General features: G+C 41.9%; 1 protein-coding gene and 1 long non-coding RNA gene across 5 annotated transcripts in view; one reads left to right on the top strand and one right to left on the bottom strand.

Annotated features, from left to right (window-relative positions):
* The window catches only part of ptpn4a (protein tyrosine phosphatase non-receptor type 4a), a 49,416-nt gene that overhangs the window by 9,194 nt on the left and 17,248 nt on the right, over positions 1–22,974 (top strand). For 3 of the 4 annotated variants that reach the window (XM_083537718.1, XM_083537717.1, XM_083537716.1), the window contains exons 2-5: positions 13,129–13,283; positions 22,155–22,262; positions 22,571–22,613; positions 22,700–22,778. In XM_083537718.1, coding sequence (XP_083393844.1) covers positions 13,146–13,283; positions 22,155–22,262; positions 22,571–22,613; positions 22,700–22,778 — 368 coding nt within the window. In that variant the 5' untranslated portion in view covers positions 13,129–13,145. Of the gene's footprint in view, positions 1–349; positions 477–13,128; positions 13,284–22,154; positions 22,263–22,570; positions 22,614–22,699; positions 22,779–22,974 lie in introns of those variants that run through there. The other variant, XM_083537719.1, reaches the window with a different exon arrangement.
* Positions 12,588–16,539, bottom strand: LOC310724125. Its single transcript, XR_014532962.1, has 2 exons — positions 16,017–16,539; positions 12,588–15,866 (listed from the first exon to the last, which is right to left on the bottom strand). It is a non-coding gene; the product is annotated as an uncharacterized lncRNA (long non-coding RNA).

Below are 22,974 nucleotides of genomic sequence, written 5' to 3'. Positions count from 1 at the left end.
AAGCCGATACATTGAGAAATTGAGAACTCTCTCTCTTCTGCGACACGTCAGTGCGACTCGTAAGCGAACCTACTCAACATCCGGATATGTCTCTTTTAATCATTTTTGAGGTTAAGACCTGTTCTCTGATGGACACTTTTTATATGAATTACGGCCCATGGTGCTTTCACGGTTCTGGGAGTTTAACCCTCCACAGTAACCTCATGGATCTCAAGGCTTCAGGATGAAGACCATCATAGGATCACCTCAGGAGCGCGTGGAGCTCGATAGAGAGTGGAGACGAGGGGGAGGGAAAGAAACCGGGATTATCAGGTATGCTTAATGTTACGTAACGGATAAGGGCAAGAGCGAAAAGGGAGAGCCAGAAGGTAACACGAGAAAAAAAAAAAAGAGCCGCCTTTAATCAACATTCTGTTTAAATACATTCGAGAACTCATAACTATGCTGCTTCAAGGAATTACATGCCTTATATATTTGTAAGTATCGACGCTATTAGCTGTCGTATTATTTGATTAAACTGTCCCGCGAGCCAGAATTCTGGCACCTTCCAAGCTTCCATGTTGGCGTTATCCGAACAGAGAGCACTCCGGGGTGTTGGTCAAGAAGAGACACGTCCTGTATAGGTAATGCTGTTTCGACAGGTTCTATCAGCTGCTTGTTTTTTTATTTTTATTTTTTTTTTTATTATTTTTTTTTTTACCAAAGAAGCGGGCGATCGCCACGCGCACGTAGGATTCGTAGCGAAAGCCGACGTGGCACTCCCAAACGCTGTTCTTTGTATCATCGTATATATATAAAAGGCGCAACATTTATTTTACATTTATTTTATTTTTTTGTCCGCGACCACAGCACAGCAGAGGAGGAGAGCGAAATTCTCGTGAAATCGCACCATAGTGCTCTATTAAAGGCTTAATTATTTTCGCAGCGGCGACAGGAAGAGTTTAAAACGCTTTGAAAGTCATATATAAAGTGAGGTTGATTTATACCGGTTTTATCCTTTCGACAGTCAGGGACTCGTGGTGGTTTCAGAGGGGAATTTATTTTAACAGCAAGTCTATTAAGTGAAGGAAGAAAGCGATGCATAAATGAGAGGAGGCCGTCTGAGTCTGGGAATTGTTTAGTTTTAGCGTTTATTGTACTGCAAAAACATCCCATTCCACATCTCAATTTGCTGTTCTAATTAATCTCCACTCTTCTGAGCTTAATTATAACAATGAATGAGGACTAAGTGTGGAATGGGATGTTTAAAAAAGCACAGGTGTCCTTACAACTTTTGCCCATATATTGTGTATGTGTGTGTATGTATGTACCGTAATTTCCGGACTATTAAACGCACCCAAATATAAGCCGCACCCACTGAATTTGACAAAGATTTTTATTTTGAACAGAAATAAGCCGCACCTGTGTATAAACCGCAGGTGTCTACACTGAAACTAATGAACTTTACACAGGCTTTAATGAAAGACAGTGTCTGTTACACGGCTTGTATCTAAACAGTAGCCCACCAAGAAAGTCATTGTTCACCGTCTTCCTCCTTCCTTTCACAACAATTTCTCTCGGGAGTTTTTCTTTCGGCGTCGTCGTGCGTTTAAAAATCACCATCGGTGAAGCTTTTCTCCCGATGCCGTGCAGCTCAGAACACAGGTGAAGTGTGTTTTCATGCCCGGTTGTTTTCAGCGTGATGAATGATTCGCATTTCCTGTAGACGGTCCGAGTGAGCGGCAGGTCAAACGTCAACATATACTACATAGGAACATCATCCATATTTATGATGTGGTGCGGCCCGATTCAGTGGGAGCGCATCTGATTTAATATAAAGAGTTCCATTGGTTCACCTGAATCCGTTCGGCAATTTCATTGGTCTAATGTTATGGGGCTCAGATTTTTGGCTTGAAGTTTGTGAAACCGGGAAAAACCCCAGAAAAATCCATAAATTAGCCGCTTCCTTGTTCAAAGCGTGAAAAAAAAAAGTAGCGGCTTATAGTCCGGAAAATACGGTGTGTGTGTGTGTGTGTGTGTGTGTGTGTGTGTGTGTGTATGTATGTATTTCTCGCCCTGTGATAAAAGCGTGGAAGAGGAAATCTTTCTTTCTTTCTTTCTTTCTTTCTTTCTTTCTTTCTTTCTTTCTTTCTTTCTTTCTTTCTTTTTCTTTTTTTCTTTCTTTCTTTCTTTCTTTCTTTCTTTCTTTCTTTCTTTCTTTCTTTTTCTTTCTTTCTTTCTTTCTTTCTTTCTTTCTTTCTTTCTTTCTTTCTTTCTTTCTTTCTTTCTTTCTTTCTTTCTTTCTTTCTTTCTTTCTTTCTTTCTTTCTTTCTTTCTTTCTTTCTTTCTTTCTTTCTTTCTTTGATTTGGATTTAGCCCTGTTGGGGGAAAATGGTTAGGTTTAAGATATATTTCTTTTAAATAACAACAAATTGGTTGTTACGAACAGTTTAGAGTTGGTCCGCTGGATTCCAAAAGCACTTCGATTCAGTTGAGGCCAACAAATGGGTAAAAAAAAAAAAAAAAAAAGGCAGAGGAATACACAAACAAACTTTTATTTGTATCACGCGCTAAACAATGCGCATTGTCACAAAGCGGCTTTACAGAAATCCGGACGTGGATTTCTATTTCGATCTTCAGCACGGGGGGGGACCTAGACACGAACCAGAGGAACCAGACCCGAGAGGAAGTTCATCACTATGAGGCCAATGTTACTGTTGCGCAATATTTAGTGGTAACAGGATGTTGGTTGGTGAATGAAAGCGTGAACACGAGTACAGGAGCAGGTGAGGTTATGGAGAGGAGAGGTGAGGTGTTATCAATGCTGATGAGTCAGTTGTAAAATATTCCAAGAATCTCAAGTCGATCGCTCGTCGTTGTATTAAACGATTTGAGTTTTAAGTAGCGCGTGTGTTTCTGTGTGTATGTGTATATATATGTGTGTGTGTGTGTGGCTTCTGGGAGGGATTTTGTCCCAGGGCTTAAAGTCAGGAAAGGTCACTGGTTACTTCTGCACTCAAACAGATGCTGTTTCTTTTTTCGTAACTATCTGTGCAGTGTAACTCGAACCCTGCGCCAGTATGCCACGGGTAAACACACGAGGCAAAGAATGGCGCAGGACCGAAAAGCAAAGAAATCAGTGTTAATTCAGTCAAAGGACCTTGCGTGTCTGCAGCCAGCTGGAGGAAAGATTTCATTTATATGTATTGGGAATCGTGTGTGTGTGTGTTGGTAGGGGTGTGTCTTCTTTATGTGGGGCGGGGGGACGTGACTGGAATAGGAATGAACCAAAAGAAAAAAAGGAAAACAGGTCCGATATAAAGCGAGTGAGAAAATCTGCGAGGTTTCTTGACCCTGCAGGAGAGCAGTGTAAGCTTGTTTTTTTGCTGTAATTGCAGGCCAAATACTTCCTGCTGCCTCCCTTGGCAAGTTTTGCAGCGTATTTTCAGGCCGAGAACCAAAATAACTCGCCTCCTTTTATTTCACTCTCTCCTCGTCACTGTTTATTTATCGTGAATGACGAGACCGAAAGAGACTCTTGTAAAAGCTGGTTTAACAAGTAACCAATGAGCGTTTCACGTCTGGTAAGGAAAAGGACACGACGTTGCGCCTGAAAATACCGGCACCCACGTGTCGTCATGCGTCCTCAGGTGTTTTGTAACTTGAGACACGAGAAAGTTACAACCCCCAACAAACACCACCCCGAAGCAGCCGGATATATTTACATCGCATACTTTTATGCCCGTCATTTGTTTTTAACCGCTTTGTCCAGATCGAGGTCCTGGGAACACAGAAACGTGAATTAAATCCACATGTCTATCATGGAATTCCACATGTGCTCAAGTTAAACCATGAAGGAATCCCAAAAAATTGGAGTGGAGTCGAGAGGAATCATCAAATGAATAGGTACAGCAAACACCATACATCGGACGGGAGACTGGAAATCGACGCAACAAGCTGTGCACATTTGGATTGGGGTTTTTTTGCCATTCTTCAAATCCTTTCAAGCTGTTTTAGGTTAAATAGGGGGGACTGAAGGGATAAGGGCCTTGCTTAAAGGCCCAAGAGTGCCAGCTTGGCGATAGCGGGGCTTAAACCCCCGACCTTCCGATCAGTAACCCAGCACGGTGGACAGACACTTTCATGTCTCTCCACAGATATTCAATAGGGCTTAATTCAGGGTTTTGGCTGGGCCACTTGGGGACATTCACAGAAATGTCCCTAAGCCACTCCTGTGTTGTCTTGGCTGTGTGATTAGGGTTGTTATCATGTAGGAAGGTGAACATTCAGCCTGAGGTCCTGAGCGCTGTGGAACAGGTTTTATTTATTAAGAATATATCTGTACATTGCTCCATTCAGCTTTTTCATCAACCCTGACGAGTCTCCTAGTCCCTGCTACAGAAAAAACAAACAACACAGCATGATACTTCCACCACCTTGATTCAGTGCTGGGATGGTTTTGGACAGGTGATGAGTGGTGCCTGATTTCCTCCAGACATCTTTTTGTGCCAAACAGTTTAATCTTGGATTTATCAGAGAATCTTGTTCAACACTGTCCTTCAAGTGCATGTTGCTGAAGTCCAAGGAGGCTTCCATGTTTTTTTTGCACTGAGGAAAGACCATCATGCTCACTTAATCTTGTAAACAGGTGTCCACAAACTCGAATGTCTAGCTTATGAGGATCTTTTGGTCTACTTTACTTGCAAGGCAGGAATAGTTTACTTGAGGAAAGAGACTTTTTAATGGCGTGTGTTACAGACGAAGAATTAGTGTCAAAGTGTATAGATTTATCCATTTGCCATTATAGGCTCTGTTCCTTTCAGGAAGACTTTACACTAGATTTTGGAGGAGCTTGATCATCTTTAAGGTGTTCAGTGGGTTTGAGGTCAGGGCTGTTTGCAGGACGCTTAGGTTCATCCATTGTAACATGCTTCATGGGGCTCACTATTAAGTACGAGTGCATTGTCTTGCTGGAACAGGCTTGCTGGAGCCATGTAGTGTATACAATCTGTAACAAATGGAGAGAAGAATAGGGTTCTTTATGATGCACACCCCTGAGATCCTAGTTCTATTCCATGCTGTTTTGAAATGCTGCACTGGTTGACAAGCCACATTTGGTTCCTGTGCCACTTATTCCTGAAATCCTCGGCTCTAATTTCAGGTTTTTCACTTCCACACTCCTCTTTGGCCTCGGTTTGACCTCAGACAGGCTTTACAGTAGAACCGATTATACAGCAACCCATGAGCCATTAAGTTTTACTTCAGGAAAACAAACACCATGACAGAACGGTGTCCGTTCGTATTGAGTGAACGATGGAAGCCAGTGGGGCTATGGGAAACGTTTCATTTGGTTATGTCGTGTAAAATTTGGCGGCCATGTTTATACACAAAACGTACCAGGGTTATCCAGCAAAATCTATTGATAACTATTACATGCTCCAACTTTTTAGAAGCATTTGTGTAAAAAGCTTAGCTATCTTTGCAGAAAGCTACAACCAGTCCTTTTGTTGACGAGGGCCGAAGGAAAAGTCGACCCATTGCCAAACTCCGCTGCTTGAGAGTAACCGAGTGCATGAAGTCCTGCTGCGCTTCAATCCGGTGTAGTTCAGACCGGGTCGGATTATGGGATCGAGTCCTCTTGGCTGTCAGAGTGGTTTCATGGCTTGGAGATGAGTTTGTGTTGGCTCTCTAAATAAAACAGGTAAACTCATTAGGAGATAAGCATAATGTTTGATGATCATTCTTTGGGGCCGAGAGATAACAGGTTTGACTCAGGGCGAAAAGCGACAGCTCAGTCAGATTTTGTAGAACGCTGACAGGTGACTTTAAGTTCAGACTAGAAGACTTTTCTGAGATCCATCATGTGTGCGGGGTGTAAAGTTTTCATGACAAGCTGCTAACAAGAAGTTAACTATATGGACAAAAAGATGGACTTTTTGAACATCCCATAATAACCTAGCATTGTAGTCAGGGCTCTATAGCAGGCCACTCAACCCATACAAAACATACACTATATTTCCAAAAGTATTGGGTCACCTGCCCTTTCCTGCTATATAAACTGTTACCACAAATCTGGAGGCACTCAATTGTCTTTAGATGGCGCTATAATAAAATTTTGCATGTACTTGAACTTGGAAACCCGAACCTGTTCCAGCACGGTGATTCCCCTGTGCACAAAGTGAGCTCCTTGAAGATCTGGTTGCTTTGGAGAGGAAGATCTTTCTGCTATAGAGCTCTGATCTTATCCCTACTGAACACCTTTGGGATGAATGTGAACGCTGACTGCACCCCAGGTCTCCTCACCTACATCAGTACCTGCCTTTTGTAACACCCTTGTGGCTGATGAACACAAATATCCATAAATATACTCAAAAATCTAGTGGAACGTCTTCCTAGAAGAGTGGAGAGAATTATAAGAGCAAATCTGGAATAAATGTGGAATGCAATGCTCAAAGATCACATACCGTATCTATGACCCAAAACTTTTGGAAATATAGTGTATCTTTATAGATCTGGCTTTGTGCACATTATCAAGTAAATGGGAAAAGTTCATGCTTAATCCAGAGACATAATAGGACCCTTTCCTATCACACCACATCCTATACAAATATGTGCCTCCAACTTTGTGGTATCCAGTGTCCCAATACTTTTGTCTGTATTGTCAATGGTCAGCTCTGGACAGAACGTGTGTTCTGGAAATAAATCATGGTCTTGAAAGTGCTCGCTGCGACTAACGATTTTCTTCCTGTTTAATTTGTATCTGAAGCGACTTTCTTCAGTAGATTCTGCACCAAATGCAGCCAGAGGCTATAAAAACGTCAGCGAGTCGGAGTTGTTTGTGCGGACGTGGAACACACATGCATGTGTATCCGTGTCCCCACTCACCTGAGACGAAGAAAACACCCAAGCCGCCTGAAAACACACACTGTTTATATTCGCCGCACTCGTGCTGTTTACGGAGAGAGAAAAGTCTCCGTCTATCCTCCCGAAATAAAATTTTCCCTCAAAACAAATAACGACCATAGTCCCATTCCAGGCTTCCCATGATGCACCTGGCCAACCCAGTAAGCCTTTAAAGCCTTAACGTTTATTCATTATTATTCAGAATTATTCATCTTTTTCATACTAGGGGTCAACATTTTGGTTACATTTAGGTTTGTTTAGTTTTTTTTATATTTCTGGGATCAGAAAGTTTCGAGACGAGCTGTTTTTACTAGAAAGTTACTAACAAGTCTTTTGGCCCAATGACTTATGAAGATCGGTGCTCCCTGCGACTGTGGGTGCAGCCTTTGCGCCATTATCATTTGGCTCGTCACAAGACTAGACTCGAAATGTTTCGATACCACCTCGTCCATATAAAACCGTCTATCGTGGTACCATAATGTGGGTATTTTGGGAATTCCGTTTTAGGAAAATGGCGATACAACACTTCCCACTTTGATTCCGAAGCGGATTTTCAGCATTCCAGCTCGTTCAGTGATTTTTTTGTTTAGCATGGCCGAGTGGTATAGTGATGTCATGCGACCCCACAGCTAATTGTTGATGTAAATCCCGTTCTAAGCTGCTACACTTTTGCTCAAAGACCACAAGAAAGCTAGTCAGCCGGACTATTCCATCGGTAGAGGGGTAGTCCTGCTCCCCTCTACATTAATGGTGAGAAGATTGACCGCAAGAACGTCAGCGATCTTCCTCAGGCCCACGTGCAAGCTCGAGGCTCAGCTTCACATCTTATTCGCGGTTCCTATCGATCCAGCGGGCTGAGGTTAAATCACAAAGAGCTCCGGTTAGTACTCCCAGGTTGCAGCTCCTGTTACGTGCTGCTGTGCTTAAGCCTTTTTTTTATGGCCTCGTTTCTCCGAGGACTCCTCATCTGGCTAATGAAAAGCATGGGACGAGTTTACAGGCTATCGATCGCCTTGTTGGGTTCTTGTTCATCTATAGTGTGTGTGTGGTGAGCTGATCCAACACTTGTAAGAGTTATAGCATATGGAAAATTTAATTACTGTACTGCTCAGGGTCATGGCATCATCTTACACATTAAACTACACATTTCAAATTGTATTTTAATTTTATTTATAATGTATTTTTTACTAGGCTTTAGTTCCCTGTTGGAAATTTTTTTTTCCAAATTTTCCCACTATCTAAATAAACTACAGTAATCCCCCGTTTATTGCGACGGTTACGCTCCAAAACCACCCGCGATAAACGGACGCCACCCCAAAATGCTATTTTATGTATACAGTACTGTACTGTATTAACTGCATTTTACAATGTTTATTTTCTTATTAATACATTTCAACATAAAACTCCATAAAAACAATTCGCTATAAGGTTTTTTTTTTTTTTTTGGTCTATCATGCTATCCGCAAGAGACCAGGGAAATCTGCTAAACAAATTCGCTACGTGGCAAATGCAATTCCACGATAAACCAGAGGTGGTGCTAGATTTGAAGCGCGGTAAAGCGGTGGATTACTGTAATTCTGTATTGCATCATATATCAATGGGAATGTACAGCGCCTGTAAATAGTTTTATTTTTGTTTTTATGCAATGACCTAGGTAATATGATGCTATGAAGATTTACTTTGACCCAACAAATATGTAAACGTACAACAACAACAACAAAAATCCTCCCTTAGCATAAAGAATAGCTTTACACACTTCAGGCAGTATTCAGGCAGTTCGTGTCTCTAAACATGCAGCCGAAATTCTTTGCCATGGATCTTGTTAAATTTCCGACTAGTTGGTTATTTCATTCCGATCTTGTGATCCAGATCATTCCAGAGCAGTTCAGTAGAATTTGAGCAGGTCATTCAATGATAACACTATAGCCGACTGTTTGTTTTCCAAAATTGTCTTGTCGTTGGTTATCTTTAGCTGCAGTTCAGGTGGAATTGCACGGTGTTGAAGTATGGAATAGTAGTCATGTTGGTTCAGCATTCCTTTTAAGAAGTCTCCAACCTTCCTTGCTCCAGAACAAACCCAAACCATTAAGTTTCCACCTCCATGTTTGAGGCAGTCTGCTAACAATCATCTTTTTTGTTCTCTCTATTGTTTTAAATATGTTATACTGTTAGAGACAAAAACGCCACATTTCTTCCACTCAGTCACTGTAAAACTTTTGTACATTGTGCCAAATTCCACCTGTTTAAATCTCATGACAGATCAGGTGTGGCCCGGAATCGGTTGGAATAAAAACCTGCACCCACTCTGGCCCTTCGTGAAAAAGATCGGACACCCCATATTTATTTAATTGCATATAAACAAATGGTATATGCGAACGTCTCTGACAAACTGACAAAAGAACAAGTGCTTCCAAACGTTTTGACAGTGGTGTCATTTATTTATATATTATTTATATATATAAAAGTGGTGTTTTATCTATCTATCTAATTTGTATTTTTACTTTTTTTTTTTCATTTTTAAACAAAGAAAAAGAAGCTTATAACAAATAAAACCTCCTTTGTATTTAACAAGGGTGCCAATATTAATAAAGGGCAATGTGACAACTGTGTCTTACTGTATTTCTGAGAGCAGTTTCTAGGTCATGGGTTAAAGCACGTTTTCCGTGTCAGCGCTTGTGCTGGCAACGTGCAATATAAAGTATCACAACGTGTTTCCCAAGAAGATATTATGTATTATTTGCATGTCTGGTTTCAATGCCTATATCCCAAAGGGTATAGGTACGAGCGATATAAATTGCACAGCAATCAAGCAGCTTTTTAGTTCTGGGGAAATGCGAGAAAAGCGGAAGTAGTCCTTCGGCAGAACTCAATATTGAATCACAAACCCAGCTGAAGTGCTGCCATTTACTAAAGGCAGCTACAATATAATATGCAAAGCTCGGTTATGGTTAGTGATGTTCCCGCAGTGTAAAATTAGTGTTTATTCCTGCCCCTGAACTGCTTAGCTGAGAATATATTACTAGCTCGTGTTTGCTAAACGTGGCCCTGCGTCTTGATGTTGCTGCCTCAAAGCTTCAGGTCAATCCTGAGCTCATGTTACTTCCTGTGTGGCGTTTTTGCATATTCTCTCTGGGTTTCCTTCATGTTCTTCGGTTTCCTCCCATCTTCTCAAAACACATAATAGGTGGACCAATGACTGACTTGCCTGCAGGTGCCCCTAGTTTGTGAATGTACTTGGTGAATGGCAGCAGGGTCTGTATTCACTGTGCTTTTGTGTACCGTGTGTCTGATCTTCTCCATTGCCACGGCCACATGCATGAAAATTCTGGCCATATCTGAGAAATTAAATATCTAACAAACTTTCCCTAACCTCGGTTAATTAAAAGTTTTTTAGACCTAAATAACCAAAGTTAGGGGTTCTTGCTATCTTCTATAAACCGAGAACCTCGGGTGTGAGCAACACCTCAGTCAACCCTCAAAAATTCACAGGAACCAAAAAGCAATTTGCGGATTATGTTAAAGATCCTGGGAATCCGCAGCGGCACCGAATATTCAGGAACTTAAGGAATAACATTTTAAGCTACGTTTTTACTAAAAAGTTTCGTAAATTTAATGTAGTAATAAAGGGACAATGTCTAGATGAATTCAAGGAGGTACCATTGTGGTTGCGGGGGGGTTCGTCCGCGGGTGGGGGTATTCAAGTCCAGTCAAGAAGCTTTTATTGTCATTTTAACCATATATATATGACGCAGTACACAGCGAAATTAGGACAAAGCACAAAATAGTACAGGAGTGTACCTTGTAATTAACAAAATGTAAACTGCGACAGCAAAACTCCCGTGAGATTCCGGGGGACCACTGTATAGCCTTCATACCTGCAGAATGATTATGAATGTAGGGTAATTATCATGCGCTACTTGTACTTACATTTTGGCAGTTCGGTGTCCTGGAGCACTGCATGTCTACATCCAACCAACACTAAAAGACAATCGCAGAGAAACGATTGTTGCTACTCATCAATTTGCAAACATTTTGACATTTCCAATGGTTCCAAGGATTGTTTATAAATTAAAAGCATTCAAGAAAGTTATACAGTTTTCTCAGCAGTAGAAACCCTAGAAACGTTTAGTTCAAACATTTGATCATTTAATGCTCATGGTCGCCATAACAAAACCAAGAGCTACAACATGCGACCTAACGACCTCTGGAAGCAGATTCAATGTTCAGCACCGGTTTGCCAAACTTGATTTTAGATCAGAATGTGAAATCACCCCCCCTCCAAAAAAATTAATAAATGACATCTAAAATCTGTATCATTTTGTGGGCATCTGAGATTTATAGGTTTGTGGAGGGTGTATTTACTTTTTCCTCTCTTTATGACTACATGCATCCCTTCATACACAGAATAACAGTATTGGGATTGAGTTCAGTGTGGAGCTGTAAGTAGGTCAGGGGAGCATGGGCCTCATTCTGATCCCACAGACTGCCATCGTTAATTGTGTCCCACCTCGCGGCGGATTAGAAGCGAGACTAGAAGCGAGACTAGACGGGAACAGGGAGTCGGAGTTGCGAGAGATTTGGACACGGACAGATAGCGGCACAGGAGGTCAATGCAAGATAAATACGGCTACCGGTATTGTTCTGCGCCGTCGTCAAATCTGTAAATGTCATCGTGCACCCGGGAACGCATCAGTGTAATAGAATCGGCAAGTCCTAAATCAAATTTAGCATGAAACTCGTTTTTGGGATTTTTTTTCCTGGGAAGAGTTTCATCCTCATTTGAAAGCTGGGAATATCGTCTCAGCTCCGAGTCAGTCTATGTACACTTTTGGGGTTTTTTTTGCTCGAAGAAGCCTTTCTGTATTTCTAGCAGCGGCAACGGCAGTAGTAAATCAAAGGCAGGCACTGATGTAGGTGAGGTGAGGTGAGGTGAGGAGGCCTGGGGGTGCGGTCAGCCTTCCAATTCATCCCAAAGGTGTTCGGTAGAGTCAACGTCATTGCAGGCCACATAAGATCATCCACCTTGTGCACAAGGGGTATTGTCATGCTGGAACAGGTTTTCTGTCTCCTCCTTTCGCTCAAGCGAAGGAGAAATTTGATTGTTTCAATTGAAGGATTTGAATCCTTTTGTGTCTCCAACCTTGCGGTAACGTTTTGGGGAGGAACCACGTATACATGGGGGTGGAGTCAGCTGTCCGAAAAAGTCTCTTAAATCCAGCGGAAGCAGTCAAGGTGTAATTAATTTTTGCGGTTTAATAAGTCTTTAGAGCCTTTGTATTTCCGCTCAAGCAGAAATATGGAAGGAGGAGATTTTTAGCAGAGCTCTGCTACCTCTCGAGTACAGAAACGAGGCAGTTCATTCACTACTGCTGCTTTCTGATTGGTAAAAGAAAATCCAACAATATTCAGTAAGGTACAGTCACAAAAAAAAGCAGATTAGGCAGCACTTTACAGCCCCAGGGTTCAATCCTGAGCTCAGGGTGTGTTTGGGCTTCTATCATGGTTCCTCCTACCTTTTTAGAAAACATGCCAAAAAAATTGCTGTTCTGTGCGTGTGCATGGTGCAACCACGCTGGACTGATGTCATATCCAGGGTGAATTCCCGAATCACGCCAAGCGTTCCCGGGATTTGTTCCGGATGAATGAAACAAGTTGAACAAGGTTCACGGGATTACAAAAGAATTTAGTGTAAAACAGTGGTGTGATTTTAATTAGGATGTCCCGCATGTTTATCTTCAGGATATGGAAAATGATCGGTCGGATCGCCTGCTTGTGGAAAGTCTTCCTTGTAAGTGAAAAGCTTCTAGTAAGCCGTGATTGACTGATCGCTCTGGATAAATTTGGAGTATTTCTTTAGACACGGTACATCGTGACTTACGAGGTTATTCCGGCAAGACTGAACGTGTGAGGAGTTATTTTTGATTTCTTTCACGTTGCAATTTTGTTTCTGTTGCGTTTTAAGTGAAGACACAAGTGTTACCTTGTGAACTTGTTTACACTGGAGACTCTAGGGCTTTTGTGCCCGGTGTGTGGGCATGGCTGTGGAAAGGAAAAACCTTTATCTCTTATCGCTGTGTATTGTTTTACCGCTTGGTCGTGTTGAGTCTACAGTTTGACGCGGCTGCTGAATAAGTGTGTGCGAGTGTAACTATCTACCCATCCATCCATATAGCGCTGAACCTTATCCTGGAGAATATGAAATTGACTCGCTTCACATATTCTGATCTGTGTGCGCTTGTGTTGCAGACTCTGGCTGGAGCGTAATGAGCTCACGTTTCCGGTTGCCCGCTGGCAGATCCTACAATGTCCGGGCGTCGGAGCTGGCACGTGACAGGCAGCACATTGAAGTGCTCTGCAACATCATTTTGTTGGACAACACTGTGCAGCCTTTTAAGGTCAACGTAAGTACTTCTTTTTTCTTTTTTTCTTCCTTGGAAATGTTGCACGGACACACAAAGAAATCCTGTTGCCCTCTTGTAGCCTTCTCTTTTGAATAGCCGAACTTTTCCGGTTACCAAGACAACCCTTACAAGCCCTTGTGCTTTTTGACTGGAGGACAGTCGTGGCCAAGTTGTGCTCAGAGTCGTGTTTTGTTCCTAACATTCCTGCTGAATGAGAAGTTTCCCTTGGGGGTGCCTGAATCGAGTACGTACTTGCAGCGCAGCAGTGGTCTCTGATCTAGAAACACTAAATCACAGTGCTGTCACAGGACACGCCGATTGCAACATCACTCTGTTTACTCTCATGACCGAGCAGGAGCAGAGCAGCGAGCGTTTGGCCAAATGTAAGCCTGTTTTTTTATTCGTTTAAGAGGTAATCTAAGGGTTTATGAAAAACATTTTAAGGTATTGAAACAATTTCCACATTTGTTTCCACTGTACGATTCAGACAGGAGGGAATACTGAGCAATGCTTGTGTTTGCTTTGACTGGAACTTTTGAAGGCAAATGCACGAGTTGCTGAGATACTGCTGTTTTGTTTCGTTTTTTTTTTTTTAAGCTGAAACTTACATTTGCGATTTTTGCCGTCCACAAAAGTCCATATAATGCAATTGAGCTCTGACCTCAACACTTATTGAACACTTTTGGAATGAATTGAAATGCTGATTGCACCCCCAGGCCTCCCCAGAGAGGCGTGATTGCGATTGTTTGGTCATTTGCAGAGGATGGACTTGGCATAAATCAGTAGAAGAATCCTGAGGATGGAGCCACCAGGAAAAGAGAGCGGCAAAGGAGGAGGTTTATGGAGGTGGCGAGGGAAGACATGCAGGTGTTTGGTTCGAAAGAGGCAGATGTAGAGGAGTGATATGGAGACGAATGATCCCATGTGAAGACCCCTAACAGAAGCAGCCGAAAGAAGTAGTTTTAAACAAAAGTGTTAAACAACCTAGAATTTGTTTATATTTTAGATCGTCTGAAGTAGCCAAATTTAGCTTTGATGACGGCTTGGCAAACACCTGGCATTATCATCGGAATCACAAGGTAGTCATCTGGAATGGTTTTAAATTCACTGGTATACCGTTTGGGAGTAAATGTGTGACATTTCTTGCCTTCTTAATGCGCTTTAGACCAGCAGTTGTCTTGTGCAGAGGAAGTGTAAGTACAGAGCCAATAGCCTGTTTAATGCTACTACAATTACTGTACAAATCCATATTGTAAAAACACTCAGTAAAGAGAAAAGATGGTCTATCATTACTTTTAAGAAATTAAGGTCATGCGGTCTGAAAATCCTAACGAAATTAATATTTATTCTCCATGTACAGTCTCCAAAACCATCAAATGCAATAATGAGACAGGCTTTCATGGGAAACATTCCAGTAAAGAAAGATCAAGAGCTGCCTCTGCTGCAGAGGATAAGTTTATTCGAATTACCAGCCTCAGAATCCGCCAAGTTATATAAATGCTTCTCTGCGTTCAAGTGGCAGAAATATTTCAATGTCTACTGTTTAGAGTAGACTGCGCGAGTCAGGCCGTCATGGTCGAATTGCGGCAAAGAAACCATTGCTTCAGAAGAACAACAAGTAGAAGATGCTCGCTTGAGCCAAGAAACACAAGGCATAGACATTAGATTAGTGAAAACTATCCTTTGGTCTGATGATTTTGAGATTTTTTTTTTTAAATGGTTGTGGCTAGATGTGAACGGACAGTTCCTGAATGTGTGGTCTCCACTGTGAAGAAGTAGAAGGAGGTGTAATTGTGTGGAGGTGCTTTGCTAATGATTGTTGGTTTAGTCAATACTGAGGGCACATCTAACCATCTTTGTTACCACAGCATTTTGCAGCAACATGCCAAGGAGAGTTATAGAGTAATAGAGAGAGAACTAGTCTCCACAATCACCCAATCGAGATCCAGATGAGATGGTTTGCGATGAGTTTAAACAGAGCATTCAGTATCTCCAGGAACTTCTCAAGATTGTTGGAAAATTGTTTCAGGTGGCTATAAAATGCCATAACATTTCTTGAAAAAAATCGCACTTACTATATAAAATATAAATGCCACAGTTAGTCTTTAATGTGTTTCCAATGTGCATCACATTTGGGGGATTAGATTTGTTCTCATCTTGTTGCCAAACCTCTCCAGGTTATAGGCATCCCAACATCAGGTCCTGGACAAGTGGAGGGAAAAAATACCACAGAAGCACTAATAGTTAGGAAGGCAGCGAGCGTTTAATGGTAACGGATTCTTGTTGAAGTCGAACACGAAGTCGGTTACTGCCATTGGAGAAGTTCAAGACGTTGTTGACGCTACCGGAGTTGTTGCTGTAAATATTTCCCATCTGTTTGTCTGTAGCGGTGTGTGTTATGACTGGAATGCTGAAAGGAGCCAGCAAATCTAAGCAATAACTATAAACACGAGGAATAGGTGACTTTTTTTTTATTGTAAGTAGCACAGATTTTTGCAGTTGTCCCACAGGGTAATTTTTCTGTCCTAGTTCATTTAAAGGTCACGTCCTCTGCAATGAATTATAGCACCAATTTGATAACCACTTCCGAATCGGATTAAAAGAATGGATTTGTACGGTTGGCGTAAAACAGTAACGGAATAAACAGTCGGAGCAGCTAAACAAGAGTCAATCCGGCAGCTTTTCCAACTATAGTATCTTTAGAACAACTTTGGGATGAATTGGACGGTTGACTGAACCCCAGGCTTTCTCACCTTACATCATTACCTGACTTTGCTTTTGTGTCTAAATGAGCACACATATTTATACACATGTATACACAATACACATACCGTATTACATAAATGTGGTATAATCTGCTGTTAAAGATGAATAGTTCTGGTTTAAGTCTTCTCCGGTGTGATTTCCTGCTAAACCACTCGGCTCCTCCCAAAGGCTTTGAGATGTTTTCTGGACAAGCTGCTTCCTGTCCCCACACATTTCTGTCATTCCGGCGTGCAGGCCCGCACTCCTGTTTCCTCACAGCACACGACACCCATCTATCTTTTCGCATTCGCTCTGCACGCAGGACGCCCGACACCGTCACAGACCTGCAGCTGCTCAATTCGCGTCAGTCTCGGATTTTCTTCTCGGACCGACAGGGAATTGGTGCTGTTTGTGTTTCTTTTTCACACAGAAATGTATTATGTATTTAATTTGTTTTGTCTTTGGTCAGATGTTGAAATCGCAATATTGAGAAAAAAAAATAACTAAAAAACGTATCAACCCCAAGACAGAAAAAAAAGAGCCTCTTAGACCTTTTTTTTTTTTTAATCTGTTATAACGATTGCGATAACTAGGAACTATCTCATCTGATGCAGTCATACGCTCACATTCTCCGCCAACCAGTCAGCTCTCTTAACCAACCAGGGAGTGAACTCTAATACCTTCTTCCATTCTTCACACTTTAGCTGTGACTCACTCGAAGGAAACCGGGAAAGTGTTTATCAACCCTGTTTAATAAAGTGCAACCTCGATACTCGCGGGGGGGTTACGTTCTTTGACCCCTCGCAAGAAACAAAAATGGCGAGGTTTCAACTTGACTTGAGGGTTCCTTTTTCAAGGGGAATTGTACATGTACTGTAGTGTCAACTCAACACAATTCAAGTTGCACACAATTCAAATTCCCTTAGTCATTCATCACAATGGGTAAAACCATGGAATATGGCTGTGATGTGGGACAAAAGGGTTTTTGAGCTTCACTAAATGGCCTTCTTTGCTGTGAAAAGAGCAAAATTAATGGGGACACTGTAGAAGAACATTTTCCTGTGTGCGTTTGACTTATTTCTGTGCCCTGTTTTTTTTTTTTTCCTCTTCTTCACAACTCCTGTAAATAAAACACGATTTAAGTCATGCCTGAGGAGCGCGCCATTGTCGAACGCTTGTTAGCGTGCCAGAAAAACAGCACCGCAGTAACCTGCTTTCAGAGAGCCGTCACATTCTTTCGGAGCGCCACAGCGCATTCCTGCCACTTCGAGCGCAGTTTGCTTGCGCACACAATTCTGCAGTAAACTTCCAGTTCAGCACATCTGTGGCCGAGGAAGGAAACGCTGGTGTTAAGCATGCTCAAATTTCCGTCACTCACCCGATAAAACTAAGATAAAGCAGAGGCTAATGCCTGATAAATGCCCTCTTTCCGTTTTCACATGCTGTGAAAAGTCTTGTCGTTTGTGTTCACACTATATTCAATTCAATTCAATTCAAATTACTTCCCAGTCCAAGGTTGACCAATCGAGATCTTCCACTCTAACCCATGTAAAATTGTACGTTCGTGGAGCTGGAACAGGTTTGGGTCTCCTAGTTCAAACGAAGGGAGAATCCAACGCTAGCATCTTGTGTGCCTCCACTTTCGTGGTAAGCATTTGGAGAAGAACCTCAGATGGCTGAAAGAGTCAGGTGTCCCAATACTTTTGAGAGCAGAGTTAATGTTAATATATTGGCATATTAATATAATTAATATATCATAAATCACCATCCTTGCCGTTTTATTAAAAAAATAAGCGTTGTGTACGGAGGAGTGTGTATATTTTCTTCACGCCCTGTGAACAAGGCAGTCGTGTTGTAATTGAAGCTCACGAAGCAGAGGAAAAGAGCAGCGCTGATGCGACCACTATTTAATAATAGCCTTCTTTCCTTTTTTTTTTTTTTTCCCCGAAGGAAGCGAGCGGCGCTTAAACTTTTGTTTTTCTGTGGTCACGCTTTTATACATCTCGTTAAAGTTCACCTCGATTAACCTTTCTCTTTCCTGCCATTCGCTTCAATCGCCTCTGGCTTGTTATAATCTCAGTGAGCAAGTCTTTTTCTTTTTTTTTTTTTTTTGCTCGTGCCCTTTCTAAAAAGACGTGTTTACGGGCGTTCACGTGTTCCTTCGCCAACTCGTGGCCGATTTCTCGCGTTCAGGTTGAGCCAGAGGTGAGCGTTCATTTCAGCACCACCGGACAGCGGCTCTGACGGTTACGTGAGCGATGGGTTTAATAGCGAAGCGCTCGTCCTGATACGCCATCGTTTCTATAGCAACAGCTCATTTACAGGGACTCGTGCAGTAATCTACGATGAATTAAACATAAACAAATAAATAGATAAATAAATAAATAAAACACTGCTGGAGTGTGAGCGAGAACCCGTCTCTCCATGTCAAGTGTCACCCATAGAACAGTACAGGACCGAAATAAAACAACCTTCTTCCAGAAACGAGGTCCTGCATAAAAATGTTAAGTTGAGTGGCTTGAGGAAAGGAACTGTTGCCTTAATGCTTAGCTGGTGGTGTAAATGTTAATGATGGATAGAAGAAAGACCTTGATGATGATCTCTGTTGTATTCAGTGTTCAGTCTCTTGGACACTGGACAAAGTTCTTCGTTTACGCTCAAGTTCTTCCACTCCAACCCATGAAATGAGGAAAATGTCACGGTACTGCATCTGAAGATACCTGGAGACGAACCACATATGGCTGGAAAAGTCAGGCGTCCCAATACTTTTATTTGTATAGTGTAAAACCAAAAAAATAAACACTATACCGTCTTGTCTGTCTCAATCTATGTACACTATATTTCCAAAAGTATTGGGTCACCTGGTCATAAGTACGGTATGTGATTTTTGAGCGTTGGGTCCCACATTTAGTCCCAGTTTGCTCTTAGAATTCTCTCCAATCCTCTGGGAAGATGTTCCACTATATTTTAGGCAGGTACTGATGTACGTGAGGAGACCTGGGGTGGGGGTGCGGTCAGCGTTCCAATTCATCTCAAAGGTGTCCAGTAGTGATGAGGTCAGAGCTCTATAGCAGCAAGATCTTTCTCTCCAAAGCGTGTAAACCAGATCTTCAAGGAGCTCACTTTGTGCACAGGGGCATCGCAATGCTGGAACAGGTTCTGGTTTCCAAGTGAGAACAACATTTTATTATAGCGCCATCTAAAGACGTTCTGTACAATTGTGTTCCTCCAGTTTTGTGGTAACAGTGTGAAGAAGAACCACATATAGCAGGAAAGGGCAGGTGACCCAATACTTTTGGCAATATAGTATATATATTAATTTTTTGTTTGTTTGTTTGGGGGGGTTGTTGCCTTTTATGAATGAGCAGCCAAGCCGTGTACATCACGTGACATCCATAACAAATCTCACTTTCCTCTACGTCAACGCGTAGCCCGTGCACGGTCGCGGATTGGCGCGCCTACACCTGGCAACCTCCACTTTCAAACACATGCCGTTAGATCTGCCCTCAATGCTCCAATTCCACGCCATACAAATCATCAGCGTTCTTTAGCCAAATTATAGTAGTGAAACATGTTCTGTATCTTAAACTTCTCAAATGTTTTTATTTATTGTTGTACTTAATTCAGCTTTTTTTTTATGTTATTTCATTTAGTAAATAATTATTTATAGTTTAATAATTGATAGTAATTGTATAGTAAGTTTTTCCCAAGTCATGCAGCCCTAATATGCAGGTGTTAAAGTTGCATACAAACGCGACATCCTGTTGTTGACGTCATATTGTTTGTGCAGAGACGCAGGCGGTCCCACGCGGGTTACAGCTCTGTGGGCGTTTAGCGGCGCGCGAGATCCCTCGAGACGCGTCTGTCATTCACATCATGTCGCAATTCCATCTGTCGAGTGTCTGTGTGTTTCTCATGGGACCGAGGTGCTGTACACAAGACGTGAGCAGCGTAACACATCCGACAGCTGATACACAAATCCGCCTCACACAGCGTTTACAACTAGACTCATCGAACTACTAGCTCTGATATACTTTCATTCTTTCACTCTTTTTCGCTCGTTCTTTCTTTCCGACATCTCTTTCTTTCGCTCTTTCTCTTGCTCTCGTTTGCTTCCGGTCTTTCTTTTGATCTTTCTTTTGATCTTCCAATCTTTTTTCGTTTCGCGCTCACTCCACTGACTTTCTTTCTTTTTCTCTTTCTTTCACCCGTGCTGTCTTTCCTCCTGTCTTTCTTTTGATATTTTGTTTTCGCTCTTTTTCTATTTCTTTTTTTTTTTTGCTTTCAGTCTTTTCTTCCTTTTGCTCTTTTTTTTCGCTCTTTTGCTCTTTTTTTTGCTTTGTCTTTCTTTTTATCTTTCGATCTTTTTGTTTTGCTCTCACTCAGTCTTTCTTTTTTCTCTTTCACTCTTTCACTTTATCTTTCCTCCTTTTGCTTTTTCTTTTTCTCTTTCTCTTCTATTTTGCTCTTTTTTTTGCTGTCAGTCTTTCTCTTGATTTTTCTTTTGATCTTTTCAATCTTTTTGTTTCGCGCTCACTCTGACTTTCTTTTTTTCTCTTTCTTTCTCTTGCGGTCTTTCCTTCTTTTGCACGTTCTTTTCTTTTTTTCGCTTTTCTTTTTGCTTTGTCTTTCTCTTAATTTTTCTTTTGATCTTTCAATCTTTTTGTTTCGCTCTCACTCAATTTCTTTTTTCTCTTTCGCTCTTGCTGTCGTTCCTCCTTCCTCAATTTCTCTTTCTTTTGATCTTTCTTTAGCTCTTTTTTTTTGCTTTTTCTTTCTTTTGATCTTTTTGTTTCATGCTCACTCTGACTTTCTTTCCTTGTCTTTTTTTTCACCTTTGCTGTCTTTTCTCCTTTTGCACGTTTCTTTCTTTTTATCTTTCTTTTTTGTTTTCGCTCTTTTTCTTTTTTTTTTGCTTTCAGTCTTTCTCTTGATGTTTCGATCTTTTTTGTTTTGCTCTCACTCCCACTCTTTCTTTTGTTTATTCCTTCTTGTTTTATTTTTTATTTTTTATGTTTCCCACTCATTGCTCTTTCTTTCACTCTCTTTTTCTTTCTTGAGCTCTTTTTTTTAGTTCTTTTGGTTTCGCACTCTGCCTGTAGTTCACATGACATTATACCACATAACTAACCACCAAGCAGACCAGGTGCTTTCTAACAGTCATCTCATGAGAATCATCTCGTAGAACCAAATCCCTGAACACTGACTGCATCAGACCCACGATTCCCGTACACACCCTGCGAGTTTCCTTCTGTACACGCTGATCAGTTCTGCTTCAGTAATGTGCGATACGGTACTATTTTCTGCAGCCAGCTATGACTGGGACATGGTATACGCCCACTCCCCTGTCAATCACAGAGCCAGATCTTTGAGCAAGCACACGACTTCCTGGATGTAGCATAGGATAAAGGAGAGTCCTCAGCGATTGTGCGGATTAGCCGAGAAGAAATCAAAAAAAAAAAAACCTCAGCGTGCTTCAAGTTGGATTACGCAATAGTACATCGGTGCAGCATTAATATTCCTGATCAGACGGCGTGAGGTGTTTTGGCACTGTATCGACAAAAGTATTGGGACACCCGATCCTTCCAGTCGTATCCCAAGATGCGTTTGCATTACATGTTCCTCCTCTCATACTCAGAGACCCAAACCTGTTCCAGCATGGCAATGCCCCTATGCACATGAAGATATGGTTTGGAGTGGAAGATCTCCTGCTCTAGAGCGCTGAACTCAACCTCAATGAACACCACTATGCACTCCAGGCTTCCGCACCCTACATCAGTACCTGACTTTACTGCAAATGGGGAATCGATTAGCAATGGAATGTGAATGATTAGCTTTTTCTTTTTTTTCAAGAGAGAGAGAGAGAGAGAGGGACTCTGGTGAAGAATATAATGCCATAATATTCAAATGTCAGTCAGAAGAGGAACTATCTTCTGGAACTTTAAATCTGGAAATCGTCTTTCGTAATTATTATTTTTTTTATATTAGGCAATAGATCACCTTCCTTTACTTGTTCGTTTTTAGGCTTCAGATCATGACATCTGTTTTATTCTGTGTGTGTGTGTGTGTGTGTGTGTGTGTGTGTGTGTGTGTGTGTGTGTGTGTGTGTGTGTGTGTGTTCTGCAGAAGCACGATCAAGGACAGGTCCTGCTGGACGTAGTTTTTAAGCACCTGCAGCTGACCGAAAGAGACTATTTCGGGCTGCACCTGGCCGACGAGTCCTCCGACAGTCCGGTGAGTTCAGAGGTCAGGCTCCGACCCCCCCCCCCCCACACACACACAGGAAAATTGCCTCAGTGAACAAGCAGGTTTCTACCTAATAAACACAAGCTGTGATTTGATGTGGCACACAGTAGCACTAGAAGAAGCACTAGTATGAAGGCTGACCGATTCCACGTGAAAGAGACGTCTTGTTAAGAAATAGTGCCGGACCTCTGACTCCTCCGGTGTGATGGATCATTCAGAGGCGTTGTATTGAATTTTTTTTGAGTCTCTCTCTCTCTCTCTCTCTCTCTCTCTCTCTCTCTCTCTCACTCGTACAGAGGTGGCTCGATCCAAACAAACCCATCAGGAAGCAATTAAAAAGTGAGTATATTGAAATATGGCACTCGAGCATGCGGTTTCTAGGCGCTAAAAGTTCAACCGTTTAAACCGCTGTTCTCTCCGACCAGGGGGATCCCCTCATCATCTGAACTTCCGGGTGAAGTTCTTCGTGAGTGACCCCAGCAAACTTCAGGAAGAGTACACACGGTATATTGGGTTCCACTTCCACAGCACATTATTCACAAGATTAATCATCATCATCATCATCATATAAACGAACGGACATCCGGTGCCACCCAGATTACCTTTTAAATCGGGTTCCCCCTCAAGGGTTCTTCTCGCCGTCTTGGGGTTTTTATTCAGGAAACGTCTCCATTGTTTTGTACACCGTTATAACCTCTAT

This window comes from Silurus aristotelis (genome assembly GCF_946808225.1).
Source record: "Silurus aristotelis genome assembly, chromosome: 3".
In the NCBI taxonomy this organism is placed as follows: domain Eukaryota; kingdom Metazoa; phylum Chordata; class Actinopteri; order Siluriformes; family Siluridae; genus Silurus; species Silurus aristotelis.
The sequence above is the reverse complement of the archived record's forward strand: the minus strand, read 5'-3'. Positions and strand labels throughout refer to the sequence as shown.